The sequence below is a fragment of the Pan troglodytes genome, chromosome 15 (genome assembly GCF_028858775.2).
Source record: "Pan troglodytes isolate AG18354 chromosome 15, NHGRI_mPanTro3-v2.0_pri, whole genome shotgun sequence".
Taxonomy (NCBI): domain Eukaryota; kingdom Metazoa; phylum Chordata; class Mammalia; order Primates; family Hominidae; genus Pan; species Pan troglodytes.
The window spans coordinates 56404666-56426050 of record NC_072413.2 but is presented as its reverse complement, the minus strand read 5'-3'; the positions used below and the strand labels follow the sequence as shown (position 1 = coordinate 56426050).

Below are 21385 nucleotides of genomic sequence, written 5' to 3'. Positions count from 1 at the left end.
CTCTTGGATATTCTGAATACACAATATTTTCTACAAATTATAACTTTGCCTCCTCTTTTTCAATATCCATACCTGATTTCATTTTCTTATCTAACTGCTACAACTAAGGCTTCCAAATTAAGTTTAAAAAATAATGGACATCTTGTCTTGTTCCCAATTTTACTGTTAAACAGGGTATTGACTGCAGGTTTCCAATAAACATTGTCCTTCATGTTAAGAATGTATCATTCTGGCTGGGCACGATGGGTCAAGCCTGTAATCCCAGCACTTTAGAAGGACAAGGTGGGCAGATCGCCTAAGGTCAGGAGTTTGAGACCAGCCTGGCCAACATGGCAAAACCCCGTCTCTACTAAAAATACAAAAAATCAGCCGGGCATGGTGGCACATGCCTGTAATCCCAGTTACTCAGGAGGCTGAGGCAGGAGAATCACTTGAACTCGGGAGGCGGAGGTTGCAGTGAGCCAAGATCACACCATTGCATTCCAGCCTGGGTTACAAGAGTGAAACTCCGTCTTAAAAAAACAAAAAAGGAATGTATCATTCTATTCTTAAAGAAGTTTGTGGGTATTATGTGTGTATGTGGTGACTGAGTATAAAATGGGTATGGAAGGGAGGCATAGGGAGAGATTTGTTAAAGGATACAAAATTACAGCTACATAGGAGGAATAAGTCAGGAATACGTTACAGCTAGATAGGAGGAATGACTATAGTAGGATGAGTATAGTTAACAATAATGTGTTACACGGTTTCAAATAGCTAAAAGGAGGATATTGAAGGTTCCTAACACAAAGAAATGATAAATGTTTCAGATGATGGATATGCTAATTACCATGATCTGATCACTACACATTATAAGTACAACACTACGTACCCTACAAATAGGTACAATTATTTGTTAATTTAAAAAATAAAAAAATTAAGAAGATATGGGCATAAAATGTCATTAAATGTGACTGTAGTGCTTGTCACATATATTTTCTTATTTGATCAAATGATATAAATGTATTAATAGATCATGAATTATTATAGTGGCGCAATGGTTAAGAGCACTGTCTCTGGAGAGAGACTGCCTGGGTGACTTAAACCCTTCTATTCCTTAAGCTTGAAACATTATTAGACATGCTAGGCTTTTGTAAAGATCAAGTAGTATGTAAGAAGTGCAGCCAGGTATGTTGGCTCATGCCTGTAATTCAAGCACTTTCAAAGGCTGAGACGGGAGGACTTCTTGTGCCCAGGAGTTTGAGACCAGCCTGGGCAATATAGTGAGACCCTATAACTACAAAAAGTAAAAAAGTTAGCTGGATGTGGTGGCACATGCCTGTAGTCCCAGCTACTCTGGCGGGGGGGCGGTTAGGGGGACCTCAGGTTGTAGGATTACTTGAGCCTGGGAGGTCAAGGCTGCAGTGAGCCGTGAACCTACCCATGAACTCCGGCGTGGGTGACAGAGCAAGATCCTGTCTCAACAAAATAAAAAACAAAAAGTAAAACAAAAATAAAGAAGTGCAGAGGACAGTGGCTGGTGCATAAGTGTTACATCAGAATTTGCTATTACCATTTTTAAAACATTGCTGCATTCCAATCATTGTGTATTAATCTTTTAACATATGATAAAATATAATTTACTCATAACTTATTTAAAGAACTAGGTTTGTTTAAATTACAATAGCATGATGAAAATATCTCTGATGAAACTAATTGTTAGGTGTTGATACTTGGGCTAGGTTAGCATCATAAAATGACATGAGGGGCATTCTTTGCTTTTCATTGCTCTGGAGCAGAATATATAGCATGATCATAATCTGCTTCTTAAAATTTTTCAAGAACTCAAACAAAATCATGACTGCTTTTGGAGATTGCTCTTTGAAGGTTTTTTTAAAATTTATTTCCCAGTAACTGGCCTATTAAAATCTTCTTAGTTATATGGTTATTTTTGGTGAGTTATTTCTTTCATCTAGATTTCTTAATTTGTAGCATTCAAGTACACAGTATTCTTAATACACAGTATTCTTAATACCTTCTAAGTCTATCATTATGTCCTCTTTTTACTTCTAACATGCATTCTCTCACCAGTTTTCTGACTTAGACTTGTCCAAGATTTGCTTATTACACTGACGTACTTCTAGAACTAGTTGAAAACATTCTACTGTGTTTATGTTTTCTTTTATCTGGTATACTTGATTTCTTCTGCTTTCCCTGCTTTTTTCCTATCATTCAGCATCTGTCTGTCTGTCTGTCTCCCTATTTTTCTGATGAGACGGGGTCTCATTCTGTCACCCAGGCTGGAGTGCAGTGGCATGAACATGGCTCACGGCATCCTCAAACTCCTAGGCCCGAGTGATCCTTCCACCTCAGCCTCCCGAGTACCTGGGACTACAGGCACACACCACCATATCCGGCTAATTTAAAAAAATTAGCTATATTGCCCAGACTGGTCTCAAACTCTTGGGCTCAAGTGATCCTCCTGTCTTGGACTCCCAAAGTGCTAGGACTACACGCATGAGCCACCATGCCCAGCTTCCTTCAGCTTTTATAAGAAATTATTTTCCTGCTAAATTTCTAAAATTGACTGTTTAGACTCTTTGTCCTCAAATTTCCATATGCTGTAATTTGATACAAAAAGGTGGTGTATTAACAGATCAATCCTAATTTCACAATAAGAGATAAAAGCAGATATCTATGTATCCCAATGTATTACACAGGAAGTATATAATATCACCTATCAAGCATTCTTGCCACTTGACAGAAATTCAAGGTTGAAAGAAACATGTTAAAGACAACAAAAGGATACATTCAGCAAAATCCAGAAGGTAGAAAATTTCTTAAGACAAACAAATTATAAGAAAAACGAAATAAGGGTAAATCTGTAGATTAAAACAAACTGAAGGCTGATCATGGTGGCTCACACGTAATCCCAGCACTGTGGGAGACCAAGGTGGGCGGATCACCTGAGGTCAGGAGTTTGACACCAGCCTAACCAACATGGTGAAACCTCATCTCTACTAAAAATACAAATAATAGCCAGGTGTGGTAGTGTGTGCCTGTAATCCCAGCTACTCAGGAGGCTGAGGCAGGAGAATTGTTTGAACCCAGGAGGTGGAGGTTGCAGTCCAGCCTAGGCAACAGAGCGAGACCCTGTCTTAAAAAAAACAAAAACAAAAACAAACTTAAGAGACATATCATTCAAATGTAAAGTATGGCTCTTCCTTAGATTCTAACGCAAAATTAAATTAACCACAGGGCGCACTGGCTCACGCCTGTAACCCCAGCACTTTGCGGGGCCGAAGCAGGTAGATCACCTGAGGCCAGGAGTTCAAGACCAGCCTGGCCAACATAGTGAAACCCCATCTCTACAAATATACAAAAATTAGCTGGGCATGATGGCAGGTGCCTGTAATCCCAGCTACTTGGGAGACTGAGGCAGGAGATTGCTTGAACCTGGGAGGCAGAGGTTGCAGTGAGCCGAGATTGTGCCACTGCACTCCAGCCTGGGCGACGCGAGACTCCATCTCTAAATAAATAAATAAATAAAAGAAAATGGGGATTCTATAAAATTGGGATAGTAAATCTATTTTATAGGTGTGTTAAATGAGTTAATACTATAGCACTTCCATAATAATAACTGCTAACTGCTACTGAGTATTTTATATGTGTCTAGCACCATGACAAATGCTTTATACATATCACACAATATATATTTCACATAGTGAAAAGGTTTTTCATATGTCCAAAGTACAAATGAAGCTGATTTACATAAGAAATGGTCCAATTATTTTCTGTAAATGAAACTTACTTTTGCTTTAAAACTGTTCTTAGAGCATCTTTCTGTCCCATTGTATACTGAGAAATGAAGATGTCATTTGCTGCAAAATCAAGACACAAAAATATATATTAAATTCCTGAATATTTATTAAACTTTAATAAGCTACTAAAAAAATCTTTTTTAACTAAAAGAATGTTTAGGAACTCAGCCATAGCATTCCACGATCGAAAAGGACAAGGAACAAATTAAGTGATTAAGTAATAATATAATCCTCATAATCCCAAACCCACAGTCAACATCATACTGAACGGGCAAAAGTTGAACACATTCCCCCTAAGAACTAGAACAAGACAAGGATGCCCACTCTTACCACTCTTTTCAATACAGTAGTGGAAGTCCCAGCCAGAGCAATCAGACAGAGAAAGAAAGAAAAGGCATCCAAAAAGTAAAAGGAAGTCCAATTACCTCTGTTCACTGATGACATGGTCCTATACCTAGAAAACCCTAAAGATTCCTACAAAATGCCCCTAGATCTGATAAATGACTTAAGTAAAGTTTCAGCATACAAAATCAATGTACAAAAATCAGTAGCGTTTCTATACACTAATAACATTCAAGCTGAGAATGAAATCAAGAACTCAATGCCATTTACAATAGCGGCACACAAAAAATAAAATTCCTAGGAATACATTTAATCAAGAAGGTGAAAGATCTCTACAAGGAGAACTATAAAACACTGATTAAAAAAATCACAGATGACACAAATAAGTGGAAAACATTCCATGCTCATGAATTAGAAAAATCAATATCGTTAAAATGACCATACTGTCCAAAGCCATCTACAGATTCAATGCAATTCCTATTCAATTACCAACATCATTTTTCACAGAATTAGAAAAAACTATTTTAAAATTCATATGGGGCCAGACACGGTGGCTCATGTCTGTAATCCTAACACTTTAGGAGGCTGAGGTAGGCAGATCACTTGAGGTCGGGAGTTTGAGACCAGTCTGGTCAAGATGGTGAAACCCTGTCTCTACAAAAAAAAAAATAGAAAAATTAGCTGGGTGTGGTGGTGTGCACCTGTAATCCCAGCTACTCAGGAGGCTGAGGCAGGAGAATTGCTTGAACCCGGGAGCTGGAAGCTGCAGTGAGCTGAGATCACGCCACTGCACCCCAGCCTGGACAACAGAGGGAGACTCCGTCTCAAAAAAAAAATTTATAAACATATCTACTGCTAAACCTCTGCAATAGGTTGGTAATAACAAGATAACCTTCACCATTGCAAACCTTATTCTGGATTTTATAGCTTCTAGTAATAGCTTAATTTGGGAAGAAAAACTAATTTAAAATGAAAATAATAAAAACTATAAGACTACGTAATAAATGTTTAAAAATAAATTCCACCCTTAAGAAGAAAATTCTGACACATACTACAACATGGATGAACCTTTAAAACATTATGCTAAATGAAATAAGCCAGTCACAAAAGGTCAAATACTATATGATTCTACTTATATAACGTACCTAGGGTAGTCAAATTCATAGAGACAAAAAGTAGGATGCCCAGGGCTGAGGGGATGAAAAATGAGCAGTTAGTGTTTAATGGGTAGAGTTGGGAGAGATGACAAAGTTCTGTATATGAAAGGTGATGATGAATGTACAACAATGTGAATGTACTTACTGTCACAGAACTGTACATTTTAAAGTGGTAAACTTTATGTTATGTATATGTTGTCACAATTTTTAAAAATCAATATTATTCTTTTACCTTTTTGTTTGTTGTTCTCTTCTATTTTATCCAAAGGCAACACTTGCACTGCAACGTCTTTAGAAAAATCCTTTGGGATATGAAAGGAAGAAATAGGCTAAATAAACTTCATGATGTATTATTTATCAAGAACCATTTACTAGCTATGTGACTACTGTGTTCTGGGAGGGCAGGACTGTGTATTTCATATTCTTCATTTCCATCATCACGCAATGCTGATGTACCTTAAAGCTACTCAAAGATTTGTTGAATGGGTGAGTAATACACTATCAGACAAGTGAATGAATGAGTAAATGAACCAGCAAGCAAATGTAGCACTGAGATTCAGACTCAAACCAGTTTGCCACTTGTAGCAGAGCAAGTCATTTAACATCTCAGTTGCTTCAGTGAAATGTGAAAATCTGACTCACTGTGAGTCAAATGGAGTAGATAAGGATGGCACAACATCACGAAGATCACCCATTTATTCTCAATTATACAATAACAGTGTATCCATACATTTGAGAAGTTTAGATATCATTAAATAAGGCCTGCTTAAAAAAAAAAAAAGACAAAACAACAAAAAAACACTCCAAAGTCTAGGCATTTACTTAGGGATCAAGTACAGCAAATAATTATACATTTTATTGTGAGCTTTTGACAAAATTGTCATATAGTCTCAATTGAATTATTAGTTTGCCAGCTTCAATTTTCAAAATAGCATATTGTGAAACTCTCATTATACAGACTTTTTAAACTGACAATATATAGGTCAACACTATGATTAGCCGTCAAAGTCTGATTAGATCTCATAACCAAAACATTGTATTTATCAAATACTTTCGGCATTATAAAGTTAAGATGATAATTTCATGTTATTCTTAAAGAACCTCCCTTCTAAGAAAACCAAAACCATTCTCACAAGTGTTAGAATGACATGCAAGCACACCTCACATTAAAGAAAAATTGTACTGTTAGTTGTTCCTTTTCTTTTACCTAAGAACATGTTAAGTCTCTGGGCAAGAACTCCTTTTCCCTGAATAGTAAGAGAGTTTCTTTTCAGTTATCCTATCTCTTTCAGCGGCCATTATCTTACTAATAGGTATTTTTGATTCTAGGGAAGGCCTTTTGTTTAATGTCTCAAACACCATTCAAAGTCACAATTGTAGTATATAAAACATTTGTTTTGGTAAGTGATATTTAAATAAAAACAAGGCATGCTGCTAATCAAACATAATTTAAGAATGCATTATTTGACAATACTGAAAATTTTAACGTGAGCATAATTAAGAATCCTTTTGCTTACACTTTCTGACACCATGGGATTTTCTAATAGAGGCTGGTAACAATTTCTAGCAGAAGTTAAGTCTGATGAACCTAACAAAACAAAGGAATAGATTTTAGTGATTTTAAAATCAGATCCTTAGCTTTAGAAACTGTATAAGCATGATTCAAGATCTATAAACTCCATATAATGCAGAAGTTGGAAAGACAATTTGCATGCAAAAAAAGTTAAGAAAATGTATTTAAACATATCTGAATGAAAGTTTTTACAGTTGATATTTGGGAAAATAAGGTTCGGTACTGACAATAAAGTGAGATTAAGCATGAAACATTTTAAAATATAACCATACACTATTGGATGTGGACAAACTATGGGTAGAAATATGTATACGATGTAAAGGTCTAATTTAACAGCAGGACTATTTGAGTGTCACCGCTGTATCCCCCAAAGAACAGCATTATAAAAGCGTTTTGCTGTTTTTGCTCACATATTCATTAATTTAATCCTCATAATTAGCAGCGAAGTGGGTAAAGCATATGTTATCCTTATTTTCACTGAGCTCTAGACAGATTAAGTGAATTGGAATATAGAAGCCATCAATTGGCAGAAGTCCTACTTTTCCCACTATGAAAAGAAAGTAGTGAATTAGGTAAAAAGCACTACTTTGGGGGAAAACTATAAAAAACACTACGTGGGGGAAAATAAAGCACATTATACAAGTTAAGTGTATCCACCATAAATATAAAAAAAAAATATGCATAAGTCAATGCAAAAAAAAAAAAAAAAAAGCACAACAGGGGACGTTAAAGTTTCATTCATTCCATCTATTCAAACATTTTATAGGCTTCCTGGCCATTTTCCCGGGAAACAGGGTCAGTTTTCAAACATCTGTACAAACTAGACTTATATCTTACGTTTGGGAATTTAAACAAATAAGGACTAAAGATTTACTAAACTAAAACTGGTTGAAAAACTACATGGAATCACATACCACGTGATGTTCCATTCAAACTAGTCCCCGTTCCAACAGGAAGACGTTTATTTGCAGACAATGCCGGAGGAACACAGGGCAACTCATCTTTCAGCAAAACCAAATGATCTCCATGATTCTGAGAAACTACCTCACGAAGTCTCTTCACTGGCATCTTAATCTTTTTTTTCTTCTCCAAGCTGACCTCAGAGCCTTTCATATTGTTGGTCACAAAACAAGTCCCACACTTAAGGACGGAAAAACTTTCTCTGTGTCCTTAAGACTTCAGAACAAAATTTTCACCTCTTTGCAATAACTGTTTTTAAAATGTCGAACATCCACAAAGCTGAAAATCTAAATTCTGATATTGAATCCAGGATTAGAGCTGACTATAAAGTCATATTTACCCATTAATCCCACTCAGTCTATTAATACACCACGCCAAAATGTGAAAGTGGGGATGACAAGAGAATGGCCACAGGAGCAACAATAACCATAACAGTGCACTCCCCAACCCCAGAGCTGGTAGGGCAAAACCAAACACATGTAGTGGCGGGCTTAAAATTTGTTGAGAAGAGGCAGTCAAGCAAATAAAACCGAAATGCTATTTTTAAAATAATGACCCACATAAGAAGCGTAATAGCTTTCTTCAGCCACAGAGTCTTACACACCCCTCCAGATGCAATCGTCGGAAACATAAATTCACCCCTACGTATCTCCAGAACGCCCGAGACCCGCACCGTCACGGGTGTAATCTGACAACAGCGTCAGTTGCCCGCAGGTCAACACCCACTTCCCTTCAAACCCGCCCTTGAGACACAACACGCATGCGCGCCAAGAAACTCACCCAAAACATCCAACCAGAAAGCTAAGCGCTCTCTGGTGCTCTTCCATTCCTCTCCGGGTGGAAACAAACTCCGGACATAACGGGGGTTTATTTATTTATTTAATTTATTTTAAGGTAGCACACTGCCGCACAAGACCGCTCTACAGTCTCATCCAAGACTTGAAGAGCTCCCGACTTGTAATACTACTTGTGTTTACCAGGGACTGTTTACACTGCTTCGCTTCCGAAGACCGTTAGGGACGTGGGATTAGGTAAATTAGGCTTCCAAGCAGTTTTGACAGATTCGGGTCAATATTGGAGAGGAAGTCGGGAATAGAAAGCGTTGTCTAAGCAGAAAATAACCGAAGTTAATCCTTAGGAGATTTTAGAATTCGCTGATGGTACCTGCTTTTTCTTCTAGATTTCCTCGCGTTATAACGAATCGGCGTCTAAGGGTTTAAGTGTCACTTGACATTACTGCTCCCACGTGTTCTTTCCCATCTGGCGGCCGCGGCTCCTGTCCTGACCCTGACCCTCCCTCCCGAGGCTCAGCCGTCCCCCAACAACCCCCAGCCTTGTACTGATGTCGGATGCGAGAGCCTGTGCTTAAGTATGGTGTCTGTTCTCTGCCGTGAGAATCCGGGGTTCCCGGACGGGGGGTGGCAGGCTACGCTCCAGGAAAGTGGCGGGGTCTCCCGAGGAGGCCGCCGCACGTACCTGGGGCAGTGGGGGATGCGAAGCGGGACAGCGCTTCGCCGGGTCGGGTGCAGACCTTCCTGGAGATGGTGTCACCTGGGCGAGGGTAGGAACTTTAGGCCCTGAGCCACCCCCAACCCGGATCTGGGGAGTCGGGGTCCTGTTTTGGGACACTGAATTAGACTATAAGGTATTTACGATGTGACCTTGAGCTGCCCGGGGGAAGATCCTCCTTTAAATGAAAATCGTCTTTAGACATAATACCAGGTCTAACACCCCTTCCCTGATCTGCTCATTTCCCAGGATGCGCTACTTAGAGCTTTCCCTTTACGCCTTACTGGAGGCTTTAGAATAATCAAAGCAGAAAATGTAATCCGATCTAAAAGCTAAATAACTAATTTTATTTCTTTTACATCTCGGCAGTCTACCTTCATAGAAGTCTAGACTTAAAATGTACTTTAAAGTCTGAGCGCGGTGGCTCACGCCTGTAATCCCAGCACTTTGGGAGGCCAAGGCGGGCGGATCACGAGATCAGGAGTTCGAGACCAGCCTGGCCAGCAAGGTGAAACCCCGCCCCTCTGAAAATACAAAAAATTAACTGGGCATGGTGGCGCGCGCCTGTAGTCCCAGCTACTCAGGAGGCTGAGGCAAGAGAATTGCTTGAACCCGGCAGGTGGAGGTTGCAGTGAGCTGAGATCGCGCCATTGTGCTCCAGCCTGAGTGACAGATCAAGACTCTGTCTTAAAAAAAAAAAAAAAAAAGACTTTAAGTGCTCAGCGTTATAGACCCTTTTAATTATTATTTTTTTGTAACTTGCTGAGTTTCTCTAATGAGTTTTGTGTTGTTTTTTGAGACAAAGTCTCACTCTGTGGCACAGGCTGGAGTGCAGTGGCGCGATCTTGGCTCACTGCAACCTCCGCCTCCCAGGTTCAAGCGATTCTTCTGCCTCAGGCCTCCTGAGTAGCTGGATTACAGGCGCCCGCCACCACGCCCAGCTAATTTTTTTTGTATTTTTATTAGAGACGGGGTTTCACCATGTTGGCCAGGTTGGTCTCGAACTCCTGACTTGATTCACCCGCCTCGGCCTCCCAAAGTGCTAGTATTACAGGCGTGAGCCACCGCACGTGGCCATTATTTTTTATTTTAGTTACATTTTCTCTTCGTAATTGGGCTCATAGGTGGTACTTGTTTGTTCACAATTTATTGTATATTATGAGTGTACTGAAAGAACTACAATGTCAGAGTTGCCATAGACCTTGGAGATAGTTTAACTCTTACCTTCTAGGTGAAACTTATGTGAAAGAAACAGTGACCTAAGATCTGAGTGTAGGCACTCTGAATTATTAAAATGACAACTTAATTTGGATCTTACAGCTCTTTGTCATTACTCTTTAGTTCCTTTCTCTTTTTTTTTTTTTTTTTTTTTCCCAGAGACAGGGCCTTGCTCTGTCATGATCATAGCTCCCTGCAGCCTTCAACTCCTAAGCTCAGGCAATCCTCCTGTCTCAGCCTCCTGAGTAGCTAGGACTACAAGCACTTGCCACCACGCTGGCTAATTTTTTACTTTTTTGTAGAAACTAGGTCTCGCCTTATTGCCCAGGCTTATTTTCTTTTTTCTTTCTTTCTTTTTTTTTTTTTTTTGAGATGGATCTTTACTCTGTTGCAAAGGCTGGAGTACAGTGGCACGATCTCAGCTCACTGCAACCTCTGCCTCCCGGGTTCAAGTGATTCTTCTGCCTCAGCCTCCCAAATAGCTGGGATTACAGGCACCCGCCACTCTGCCCAGATAATTTTTGTGTTTTTAGTAAAGATGGGGTTTCACCATGTTGGCCAGGCTGGTCTGGAACTCCTGACCGCACGTGATCTGCCCACCTCAGCCTCCCAAAGTGCTGGGATTACAGGCGTGAACCATCATGCCTGGCCTTATTTTCTCACTCTAAATCAGCCCTCTCAACCCCTTTTCTTTATGACTGACACTTTTGAAAAGACCAGCCAGGTTGTCTTACAAATTGTTCCATGTTGTAGATTTTCCTAATTATTCCCTCATGATTAGAGCCATATCAAACTTTGGCCAGAATACCACATAGGTGATGCTGTCTTACTGCATCCCACCAAGAAACACCTAATGTTGGCACCCATGTTTGTGATGCTAGGTTTTATGACTTAGCTTATACGTTTTTTCTTTGAGACAGGGTCTCTTTCTGTCACCCAGGCAAGAGAGCAGTGGCGTGATCATGGCTCACTGTAGCCTCAAGCTCCTGGGCTCAAGTGATCCTCCTGCCTCAGCCTCCTGAGTAGCTGGGACTACAGGCGCACACCACCATGCCGGCTCATTTTTGTATTTTTTGTAGAGATGGGGTTTTGCCATGTTGCCCAGGCTGATGTAGAACTTTTGGGCTCAAGCTATCCACCCACCTCATCCTCCCAAAATGCTGGGATTGAGCCACTGCACCTGGTCAGTCACTTAGCTTATAACATATATTTGGCTATTTGGAAAATATTTTTAGATAGATGATATGTGTCATAATAGCTTATAAGACATTTTATAGGTCTTAAATAGGTCATTTTATAGGTGCAATGGGGAAAATACTGGATTTTGAAGTCCAAAGACCTTAGTTAGGCTCCAGCTGTCCAGTTACTATCTGTATAAGTGACCTCATGTAAGTTTCTTAAGATTTCTGAACCATCCCTCCCAGAATTAGTAGGAAAATCATAAGGGAAGTGTAATGTATACTTATACCTGGATAAATAAGGATAGCATGACATTAAGTATTTTTTTTAATAGTAACACATATGCCAAAGAATTGTAACCTCAGAATAGAGGAAACTAATTTCACTTACTAAAAAGGAAGAAACTTTAAAAAAATAAATGATTAGCCAATAGAAGTTTACATTTCATTGAAAAGACTATTAGAACTTGAAGGGGACTTAGTAATCATATTACCTCATTTTTCAGGTAAGAATCAGGCCTTATTGGAGACATTCAAGCAAAGGTTGGACAACTACTTTTCCAGAACAGAAAGGAAACTCATGCATCAGAAAAGGTTAGAGCGTGATGACTGATAAGATCTCCCTTTATTCTTAAGTTCCCTGGTTCTAGGATATATTTTGTTTGCCACAAGAATAACAGCATCATTGTAATCATTCCCAAGATCTAAGCCAGTGATTCTTGAATTTGCTTATTTCTTCTCTCCCTCTCCAGGTTTCAGGGATATAATCAGAAGGTAACCCCTGATGGGTCTTTGCCACAGTAACATAAATTTGCTGTAATATATGGAAACTAGGATCAAATAAAAGAACAACCACATTACTGCTACCTGTTCTCACCATCAGGTGGTTTATGTGGCTGGTGGAATTTGTTAGTCTAAGCTTACTATTAAATAACTGCGAAGTGAATAGTGAAAGATTTAGAAGACCTCAAATTAGCAAGTAACTCTGAAAATCATTGATTTACTCAGTCATCTCCAGTATTTTCTCTGAACCAGTTGCCTACAATTATGTATACCATAATCTTTTTTTTTTTTTTTTTTTTTGAGACAAAGTCTCGCTCTGTCACCCAGGCTGGAATGCAGTGGCGCAATCTCAGCTCACTGCAGCCTCTGCCTCCCAGGTTCAAGCAGTTCTGCCTCAGCCTCCCGAGTAGCTGCGATTATAGGCATGTGCCACCATGCCTGGCTAATTTTTGTATTTTTAGTAGAGACGGGGTTTCACCATGTTGGCCAGGCTGGTCTCAAACTCCTGACCTCAAATGATCCGCCCACCTTGGCCTCCCAATGTGCTGGGATTGCAGGTGTGAGCCACTGTGCCTGGCCTATACCGTAATCTTGATAGATACTGGTGACTACCGAGGATAGCTTTAGAGATTTAAGCAGACTTAAGAAAACTTCTGATTGTTAGCTCTTGAGTTCAACTGTTAGGTCTGGAAAAAAAAAATACCAAATTGGTCTGGGCGCAGTGGCTCACGCCTGTAATCCCAGCCCTTTGGGAGGCTGAGGTGGGTGGATTACCTGAGGTCGGGAGTTCAAGACCAACCTGGCCAACATGGTGAAACACCATCTATACTAAACAAAAATTAGCCAGGTGTGGTAGTGCATGCCTGTAATCCCAGCTACTCAGGAGGCTGAGGCACAAAATCACTTGAACCCAGGAGGCGGAAGATGTAGTGAGCTGAAATTGCGCCACTGTACTCCAGCCTGGGTCTCAGAGTGAGACTCTGTCTCAAAAATAAATAAATAAATAAATCTCAAAAATAAGTAAATAAATAAATAAAATACACAATTGAGTGATTCTAAAGAAAATAAATCATAGTGGTCTGTGAATGATAGAACTATTTATCTTTTGTTTTTCAAATTCTCAATAAATATATTACTTTTATAGTATGACAAACTTTATTTCATTGAAAAGAGGAAACATACACTGTTTAAGTAATGTATATTAATACATTAATGAATAAAGAAGATTCATACCAACAGCACTTGGGGCATTCCTCATATATGTCTTTTCAGATTTTTTAGTAACAACCATCATTTATCACCATGAGATATATAATAAGGACAAGATGTGTGTAGAGGCAGCACAGGGTACCAGTATGAAACTTAGAGAACATTTAAAGATTTCATACTTCCGACTGGGCACAGTGGCTCATGCCTGTAATCCCAGCACTTTGGGAGGCCGAGGCAGGAGGATCACCTGAGGTCGGGAGTTTAAGACCAGCCTCACCAACGTGGAGAAACCCCCGTCTCTACTAAAAATAGAAAATTAGCTGGGCGTGGTGGTGCATGCCTGTAATCCCAACTGCTCGGGAGGCTTAGGCAGGAGAATCGCTTGAACCTGGGAGGCGGAGATTGCAGTGAGCTGAGATTGTGCCATTGCACTCCAGCCTGGGCAACAAGAGCGAAAACTCCGTCTCAAAAAAAAAAAAAAAAGATTTCATACTTTCTGTCTCTCTGACCTCTGGTTGATAAGTCAATAAATAAGAATTTTAACCCAAAGAAATACAAGGATGGAATAAAAAAAAAAAAAAGAACAACAGATTTTGGCATTATAAGAAGGAAATCAGCTCTGTGTTATTTTTTGATGTGAACTGTAGAAAGTCCAGTTTGCTGGGTGTCCTCCTGAGGTGCAGTGAGTGTACTGTCCTAATTCGACAATTCAAAAGGCTCAGGTCTAGTAGATGACCTTTTGAACTTTCAGCTAGGAGCCTATTGGTAAACAAAGTTCCTTAATGCATATTTTATTACCCTTGTATTTTTTTTCAAGTTCTCACAAAACAGTGATTTCATTTAATACTTCTTTAGAAGTTGTTTTACCAGTTCTTAGATCTTTTCAGACTGTTTTCTGTGTGGGAATCCAGAAGAACTCTAGCTTGGAATGCTTGCTAACAGTATCTACCACGCTGCATGTTGTTCTTCGGCAGGTACCAGAAAGTTATACAATAACATTTTTTTCTTTATTATTAAACTTTTTATTTTGAGGTTAGTGTGGATTGAAATACACTTCCAGCAATTAACACAAAGGTCCCCTGTGTCCTTTACCCAGTTTTCCACAATGGTAACATCTTACAAAACTGGAGTACAATGTCACTCACATCCAGGATACTAATATTGATACAATCAAGATACAGAATATTTCTATTACAAAAGTCTTGTGTTGCCTTCTTATAGCAACACCTACTTTCTTCCTACTCCTTCCCTCATCCATTCCTTAACCCTTGGCAACCATATGTTCTTCATTTCTGCAATTCTGTTATTTCAAGAATGTTGTATAAGTGGAATTATACAGTATTTAACTTTTTAGGATTGGCTTTTTTCCTCAGCAGAATTTTCCAGGCTTTTGCAAGTATCAATACCTCATCCTTTTTATTGCTGAATAGTATTACAGGTATAGATGTACCGATTTGTTTAACCATTCACCCACTGAAGAACATTTGGGTTTTCAGTTTTTGATTATTAAGAATAGAGTTTCTACAAACATTCACATATAGGATTTCCTGTGAACACAAGTTTTCATTTCTCTAGGACAGATGCCCAGGAATGCAATTGCAGGGTTATATGGGAGATGAATGTATAACTTCTTTAGAAACTGCCAAACTCTTTACATTCCCAACAGGAATATGTAAGTGATTCAGTTTTTCCATGTCCTCACTAGCATTTGGTATTGCCACTGTTTTTGTTTTTTTGTTTTGTTTTGTTTTTATGTTAGCCATTCTGATAGGTATATAGCTTGTTTTTTTTTTTTTTTTTTGAGATGGATTTTCGCTCTCGTCACCCAGGTTGGAGTGCAGTGGCGTGATCCCGGCTCACTGCAACCTCCACCTCCTGGGTTCAAGCAATTCTCTTGCCTCAGCCTCCCGAGTAGCTGGGACCACAGGCATGCACCACCATGCCCGGCTAACTTTTGTATTTTTAGTAGAGATGGGGTTTCACCACGTTGGCCAGGCTAGTCTCGAACTCCTGACCTCAGGTGATCTGCCCGCCTCAGCCTCCGAAAGTGCTGGGATTACAGGTGTGAGCCACCGCGCCCAGCAGCTTGTTTTGGTTTTAATTTGCATTTCCCTAATGGCTAATGATGTTGAACATCTTTTCAGGTACTTATTAGCCATATGTATTTCCTTTTTGCTGAAATACCTTCTTACGGCTCTTGCTTGTTTTCTAATTGGATTGTTTGTGTTTTTACTGCTGGGGTTTGAGAGTTCTTTATATCTTCTGCTTATTAGTTCTTTGTCAGTTACGTAGTTTGCAAATATTTCCTCCTGGTCTGTAGCTTTTCATCCTCTCAATGTTCTTTCATAAAGCAAAAGTTTTTAAATTTTTAATTTCATTTTTAATTTTCATGAAGTCTAATTTATTAATTTTTCCTCTTATAGTGTTTTTGATGTCAAATATAAGAACTCTTTGCCTAGCCCTAAAGCCAGATTTTCTAATATTTTTCTAAAAGTTTTAGTAGTTGGCCAATCATGGTGGCTTACGCCTGTAATCCCAGCCCTGTGGGAGGTGGAGATGGGAGGGCTGCTTAAGCCCAGGAGTTGAGACAGCCTGGGCAACATGGTGAGACCCTGTGTTTATTAAAAATAAATAAAAGTTTTAGTAGTTTTATATTTTACATTAAATTCCTGATCCTTTTTTTACAGAGAGGGTCTGTCACCCAGGCTGGAGTGCAGTGGCACAATCTTAGCTCACTGCAGCCTCCGCCTCCTGGGCTCAATCCATCCTCCTACCTCAGCCTCTCGAGTAGCTGGGACTACAGGTATGTGCCACCATGCCCAGCTAAAATTTTTTGTGTGTGTGTATTTTTGGTAAAGACGGGGTTTGTCATGTTACCCAGGTTGGTCTCAAATTCCTGGCCTCAAGCCATCTGCCAACCTTGGCCTCCCAAAGTGCTAGAATTCCAGGCATGAGCCACCATGCCTGGCCCCCCAATCCATTTTGAGTTAATTTTTGTATTAGGTGAGAAACTTAGTTCTCACGTCTTTTTTTCCCAAAAATCAGTTGGGCAGGAGTGTACTTGTGTGTGTGTGTGTGTGTGTGTGTGTGTGTGTTTGAGACGGGGTCTCACTCTGTTTTCCAGACTGGAGCGCAGTGGCGCAACCATGGCTTACTGCAGCCTCTACCTCCCAGGCTCAAATGATTCTCCTGCCTCAGACTCCCAGGTAACTGGGATTACAGGCATGTGACACCATGCCCAGCTAATTTTCTTAATTATTTGTACAGACAAGGTCTCGCTGTGTTGCCCAGGTTGTTCTTGAACTCCTGGGCTCAAGCAATTCTCCCTTCTTGGCCTCCCAAAGTGCTGGGATTACAGGTGTGAGCCACCTCACCTGGCCAGTTGGGTTTTTTGGTGTTAATCTGTTATTAGATTCTTTGTTATGTTCCACTGACTATTTGTCAGTCCCTCCACCAGTGGCACACAGCATTGATTATTGTAGGCTTTTTATGTCTTGAAATCAGGTAGACCAATTCCTCTCACTTTATTCTTCATTTTTCAAATTTGTTTTAGCTATTCTGGTCCCTTTGCTTTTTATATAAATTTTATATAAATTTCCATATAAATTTGTGTATATTTATAAGAAATCTTGTTAGGACCTTGATAGAAATTGCAATAAGCCTGTATATCAGCCTTAAGAAAATTGGCATTCTTACTATATTGAGTCTTCTGATCTCTGAACACACAGTATGTCTCTCTGTGTGTTTAGGTCTTTGCCTTCTTTTGTCAGCATTTGGTAGTTTTCCACATACAAGTCGGTACATGTTTTGTTAGATTTGCCCCTAAATCTTTTTTTTTCTTTGAGTAATTGTAAATGATATTGTATTTTTACTTTCAGTATACATGTGTTCATTGATGGTATATAGAAATACAATAGATTTTTAAAATATGCTTATTGTGTATACTGGACACTGCTGAACTTAATTAATTCTAGGAGTTTATTTGTAGATTCTTTCGATTTTGCATGTTCATAATTATATTACATGCAAACAGGAACAGTTTTGTTTTTTCTTTTACAATCTTTATGTCTGTTTCCTTTTCTTGCTTCACTGCACTGGTTAGAACTTTCAGCAGTATGTTAGATAAGAGTGGTGAGAGTGGACATCTGTCCTTGCTCACAATCTTATGGGAAAGTATTATCTTTCGCCATTAAGTATAGTGTAGGCTGTAGGTTTTTTTGTACATGCTGTTTATCAAATTGATCTTTTTTTCTAAGATATTTTGCTATTAATGGGTATTGCATTTTTTCAGATACTTTTTCTGCATCAATGTTTATGATCATTTGGTTTTTCTTCTTCAGTCTATTAATATGTGGACTTAAACGGACTAATTTTCAAATATTAAACCAGTCTTGCATCCCTGGAATAAACCCTACTTGGTCAAGTTGTATAATTCTTTTTATATATTGCTGAATTATATTTGCTAATATTAATAGTAATAGACTTTTTTATATCTTTCATGAGGGATATTTTTATGGTTTTCTTTTTTGTACTGTCTTTGCCTGGTTTTAATATCAGGATAATACTAACTTCATAAAGAAGTTGTCAGGTTTATGTATGTAGAGTTGTTTGTAATATTCCTGTATCCTTTTGGTGTCTGCAAAACCTGTAGTAATGTACACCCTGTTTCATTCCTGATGTATAATTTGTGTCTTCTCTCTTGCTAGTAAGTTTGTCAGTTTTATTAATCTTTTCAAAGAACTAGCTCTTTCTTTTTTTCTCTTTTCATTTAAATTGATTTCTGCTCTTTATTTCCTTCATTGGGTTCATTTTGCTCTTCTTTTTTAGGTGCTTGAGGTAGGAGGAGCTTGGATTACCGATTTAAGACCTTCCTTCCTTCCTTCCTTCCTTCCTCCCTCCCTCCCTCCCTCCCTCCCTTCCCTCCTTCCCTCCTTCCCTAAGTCCCTCCCTCCCTCCCACGCTCCTTTCCCTCCCTCCCACGCTCCTTTCCCTCTCTCCCTCCCCTTTCTTCCTTCCTTACCTCCACTTCCTTTTTTTTTTTTTTTTTTTTAACAGGGTCTTGCTGTTTAACCTGAGCTGGAATGCAATGGCATGATCATAGCTCACTGCAGCCTTAAACTCCTTGGCTCAGGCAATCCTGCCTCAACGTCCAAGTAGCTGGGGGTATAGGACATGCCACCATGCCCAGCTACTTTTCTTTCTTTTCTCTTTTCTTTTCTGTCTCTCTTTCTTTTCTTTTTTTGGAGAGAGAAGGTATCACTATGTTGCCCAGTGTATTAGTCCATTTTCACACTCCTGGTAAAGACATACCCTAGACTGGGCAATTTACAAAAGAAAGAGGTTTAATGGACTTACAGTTCCACATGGCTGGGGAGGCCTCACAATCATGGCTGAAGGCAAGGAGGAGCAAGTCACATCTTACATGGATGGCAGAAGGCAAAGAGAGAGAACTTGTGTAGGGGATCTCCTCTTGATAAAACCGTCAGATCTTGGGAGACTTATTCACTATCATGAGAATAGCATGGGAAAGACTTGCCCCCATGATTCAATTACTTCCCACCAGGTCTCTCCCACAACACTTGGGAATTCAAGATGAGATTTGGGTGGGGACATAGCCAAACCATATCACCCAGGCTGGTCTTGAACTCCAGAGCCCAAGGAATTCTCCCACCTCAGCCTCCCAAAGTGCTGAGGTTACAGGCATGAGCCACGACACCTGGCCTTTTTCCTTTTCTAATGTATGCATTTAGTACTAAAACTTTTCCTCATGGCACTGATTTAGTTTATCACCATGTAATGATGTCAGCATATCACCAGTTCAAGTGAAGTATAGAAACCTTAATTGTCTACATACATTTAGAACCACAATAGATGGTTTTATAATTTTTGCTTCAACCAACAAACATAATTTAGGAAACTCAAGAGAAGTGTATTGTACTTATTACTGTGTTTTCCTCCTTGATGTTCCAGGACTACTACTTTTATCATTTTCTTTGTTTAGAAACTTGAGCGATTATTTTAGGTGGCTATGCTGGTAACACATTTTCTTAGTTTTCCTACATTTGAGAATGTCTTGATTTCTCCTTTATTCCTCAAGGTTGTTTTCACTAGATACAGGTTTCTGCATTGACAGTTGTTTTCTTTTAGCACTGGAAACATTTTGTGCCACTTCCTTGTGGCCTCCATAGTTTCTAAAGAAAAATCTGCTTTCATCCTAATGGTTTTACCCCTACAGGCAAGATATAGTTTTTCACTTGCTGCTTTCAATGGCTTTTTGTCTTTATTTTTTATTTTATTTATTGTTATTTATTTATTTATTTGCTACAGAGTCTCACTCTGTTGCCCAGGCTGGAATGCACTGACATGATCTTGGCTCACTGCAACCTCTGCCTCCTGGGTTCAAGCAATTCTCGTGCCTCAGCCACCTGAGTAGGTGGGATTACAGGTGTGTGCCACCACGGCCAGTTGCTTTTTGTATTTTTTTTTTTTTTTTCAGTAGGGACGGGGTTTCACCATGTTGACCAGGCTGGTCATGAACTCCTGACCTCAATCGACCCACCCGCTTTGGCCTCCCAAAGTGCTAGGATTATAGACGTGAGGCACTGCACTCGGCCTTGTCTTTAGTTTTCAGATGTTTGACTATTATGTGTTGATGTAGGTTTCATCGGGTTTATGCTGTTTGGGGTTTGTTCAGCTTTTTGAATCTGTAGGTTTATGTCTTTTGCCAAACTTGGGGAGTTTTCAGCCATTGTTTCTTCCAGTACTTTTACTACCCTACCCTTTTCTTCCTCTCCTTCTTGGACTCTAATGAGACAAAATATTCACTTTTTTATACTTCTACAAGTCCTTTGTACTCTGTTAATGTTTTTCATTCTGTTTTTCTCTGTAATTCAGGTTGAAGAATTCTATTTTCTGGCTTCCAATTCACTGATTCCTCTGTCCCCTCCATTCTCCTATTGATTGTATTCATTGAGTTTATTTTGGTTATTGTATTTTTCACTGCTTAAACTTTCCATTTGGGTCTTGATATCTTCTATTTCTTTGCTGAGACCTTCTGTTTTTTCCTTTGTTTCAAGTGTGTTCATAATTGCTCACTGAAGTATTTACAAGGTGCTGTTTAAAAATCTTTGTCAGATAATCCTAACACATATTAATCAATGTTGAGCATCTGTTGTCTTTTTTTAATTCAGTTTGAGATCTTCCTAGTTCTTGGTGTGATGAGTGATTTTTTAATATATTGTAGCCTGGACATCTTGCACATCATGTTATGAGGCTCTAGATTTTATTTAATCATTTTATCTGGCTCCTTTTGACAATGCTCCATGAGGGGAAGTGGTGGGAGGTACCACTTCATTACTGCCAGGTGGAAGTAGAAATTCATGTTCCTCACTCTGACACTTGAAGGGAGGGGCAGGGAGTTTCTTGTTACTGCTAGGTGGAGTAGGCATTCTGGCTCCTCACCAGGCTTCCACTGATAACTCCCTGGCTGGGAAGGACTACAGTGCTTTGTTACTCTCCCCATGTGGCCTCCACTGACATTACAGGAGGGTACATGGCCTAATTGTCATGAGGCAGTAATGCAAGTCCTGAATGTCAAGTAGGCCTCCTTAGATACCACCCCAGAGTAGATGGAGATGGGTACCTCATTACTGCCAA

At 39.4% G+C, this 21385-nt stretch overlaps 2 protein-coding genes across 54 annotated transcripts in view; one reads left to right on the top strand and one right to left on the bottom strand.

Annotated features, from left to right (window-relative positions):
* KIAA0586 overlaps positions 1–8641 on the bottom strand; it is a 119568-nt gene extending 110927 nt beyond the window's left edge. For 17 of the 47 annotated variants that reach the window (XR_010151127.1, XR_010151128.1, XR_010151130.1 and 14 more), the window contains exons 1-5: positions 7787–8641; positions 6817–6887; positions 5532–5601; positions 5288–5332; positions 3791–3860 (exon numbers count right to left, since the gene is read on the bottom strand). Coding sequence is in view for 39 of the 47 variants with exons in the window: in XM_063793433.1 (XP_063649503.1) it covers positions 3791–3860; positions 5288–5332; positions 5532–5601; positions 6817–6887; positions 7787–7985 (455 nt within the window). In the remaining 8 variants the exon portion in view is untranslated. The remainder of the gene's footprint in view (positions 1–3790; positions 3861–5287; positions 5333–5531; positions 5602–6816; positions 6888–7786) is intronic. The other 30 variants (XR_010151133.1, XR_010151132.1, XM_063793431.1 and 27 more) reach the window with 8 other exon arrangements.
* Positions 8642–9068: 427 nt separating this feature from the next.
* Positions 9069–21385, top strand: part of TIMM9 (translocase of inner mitochondrial membrane 9) — an 18599-nt gene continuing 6282 nt past the window's right edge. Inside the window, exons 1-5 of one of the 7 annotated variants that reach the window (XM_063793477.1) lie at positions 9069–9201; positions 12244–12331; positions 15305–15401; positions 16417–16532; positions 16854–16935. The gene's annotated coding sequence lies outside the window, so the exon portion shown is untranslated. The remainder of the gene's footprint in view (positions 9202–12243; positions 12332–15304; positions 15402–16416; positions 16533–16853; positions 16936–21385) is intronic. The other 6 variants (XM_054666609.2, XM_054666610.1, XM_009427873.4 and 3 more) reach the window with 6 other exon arrangements.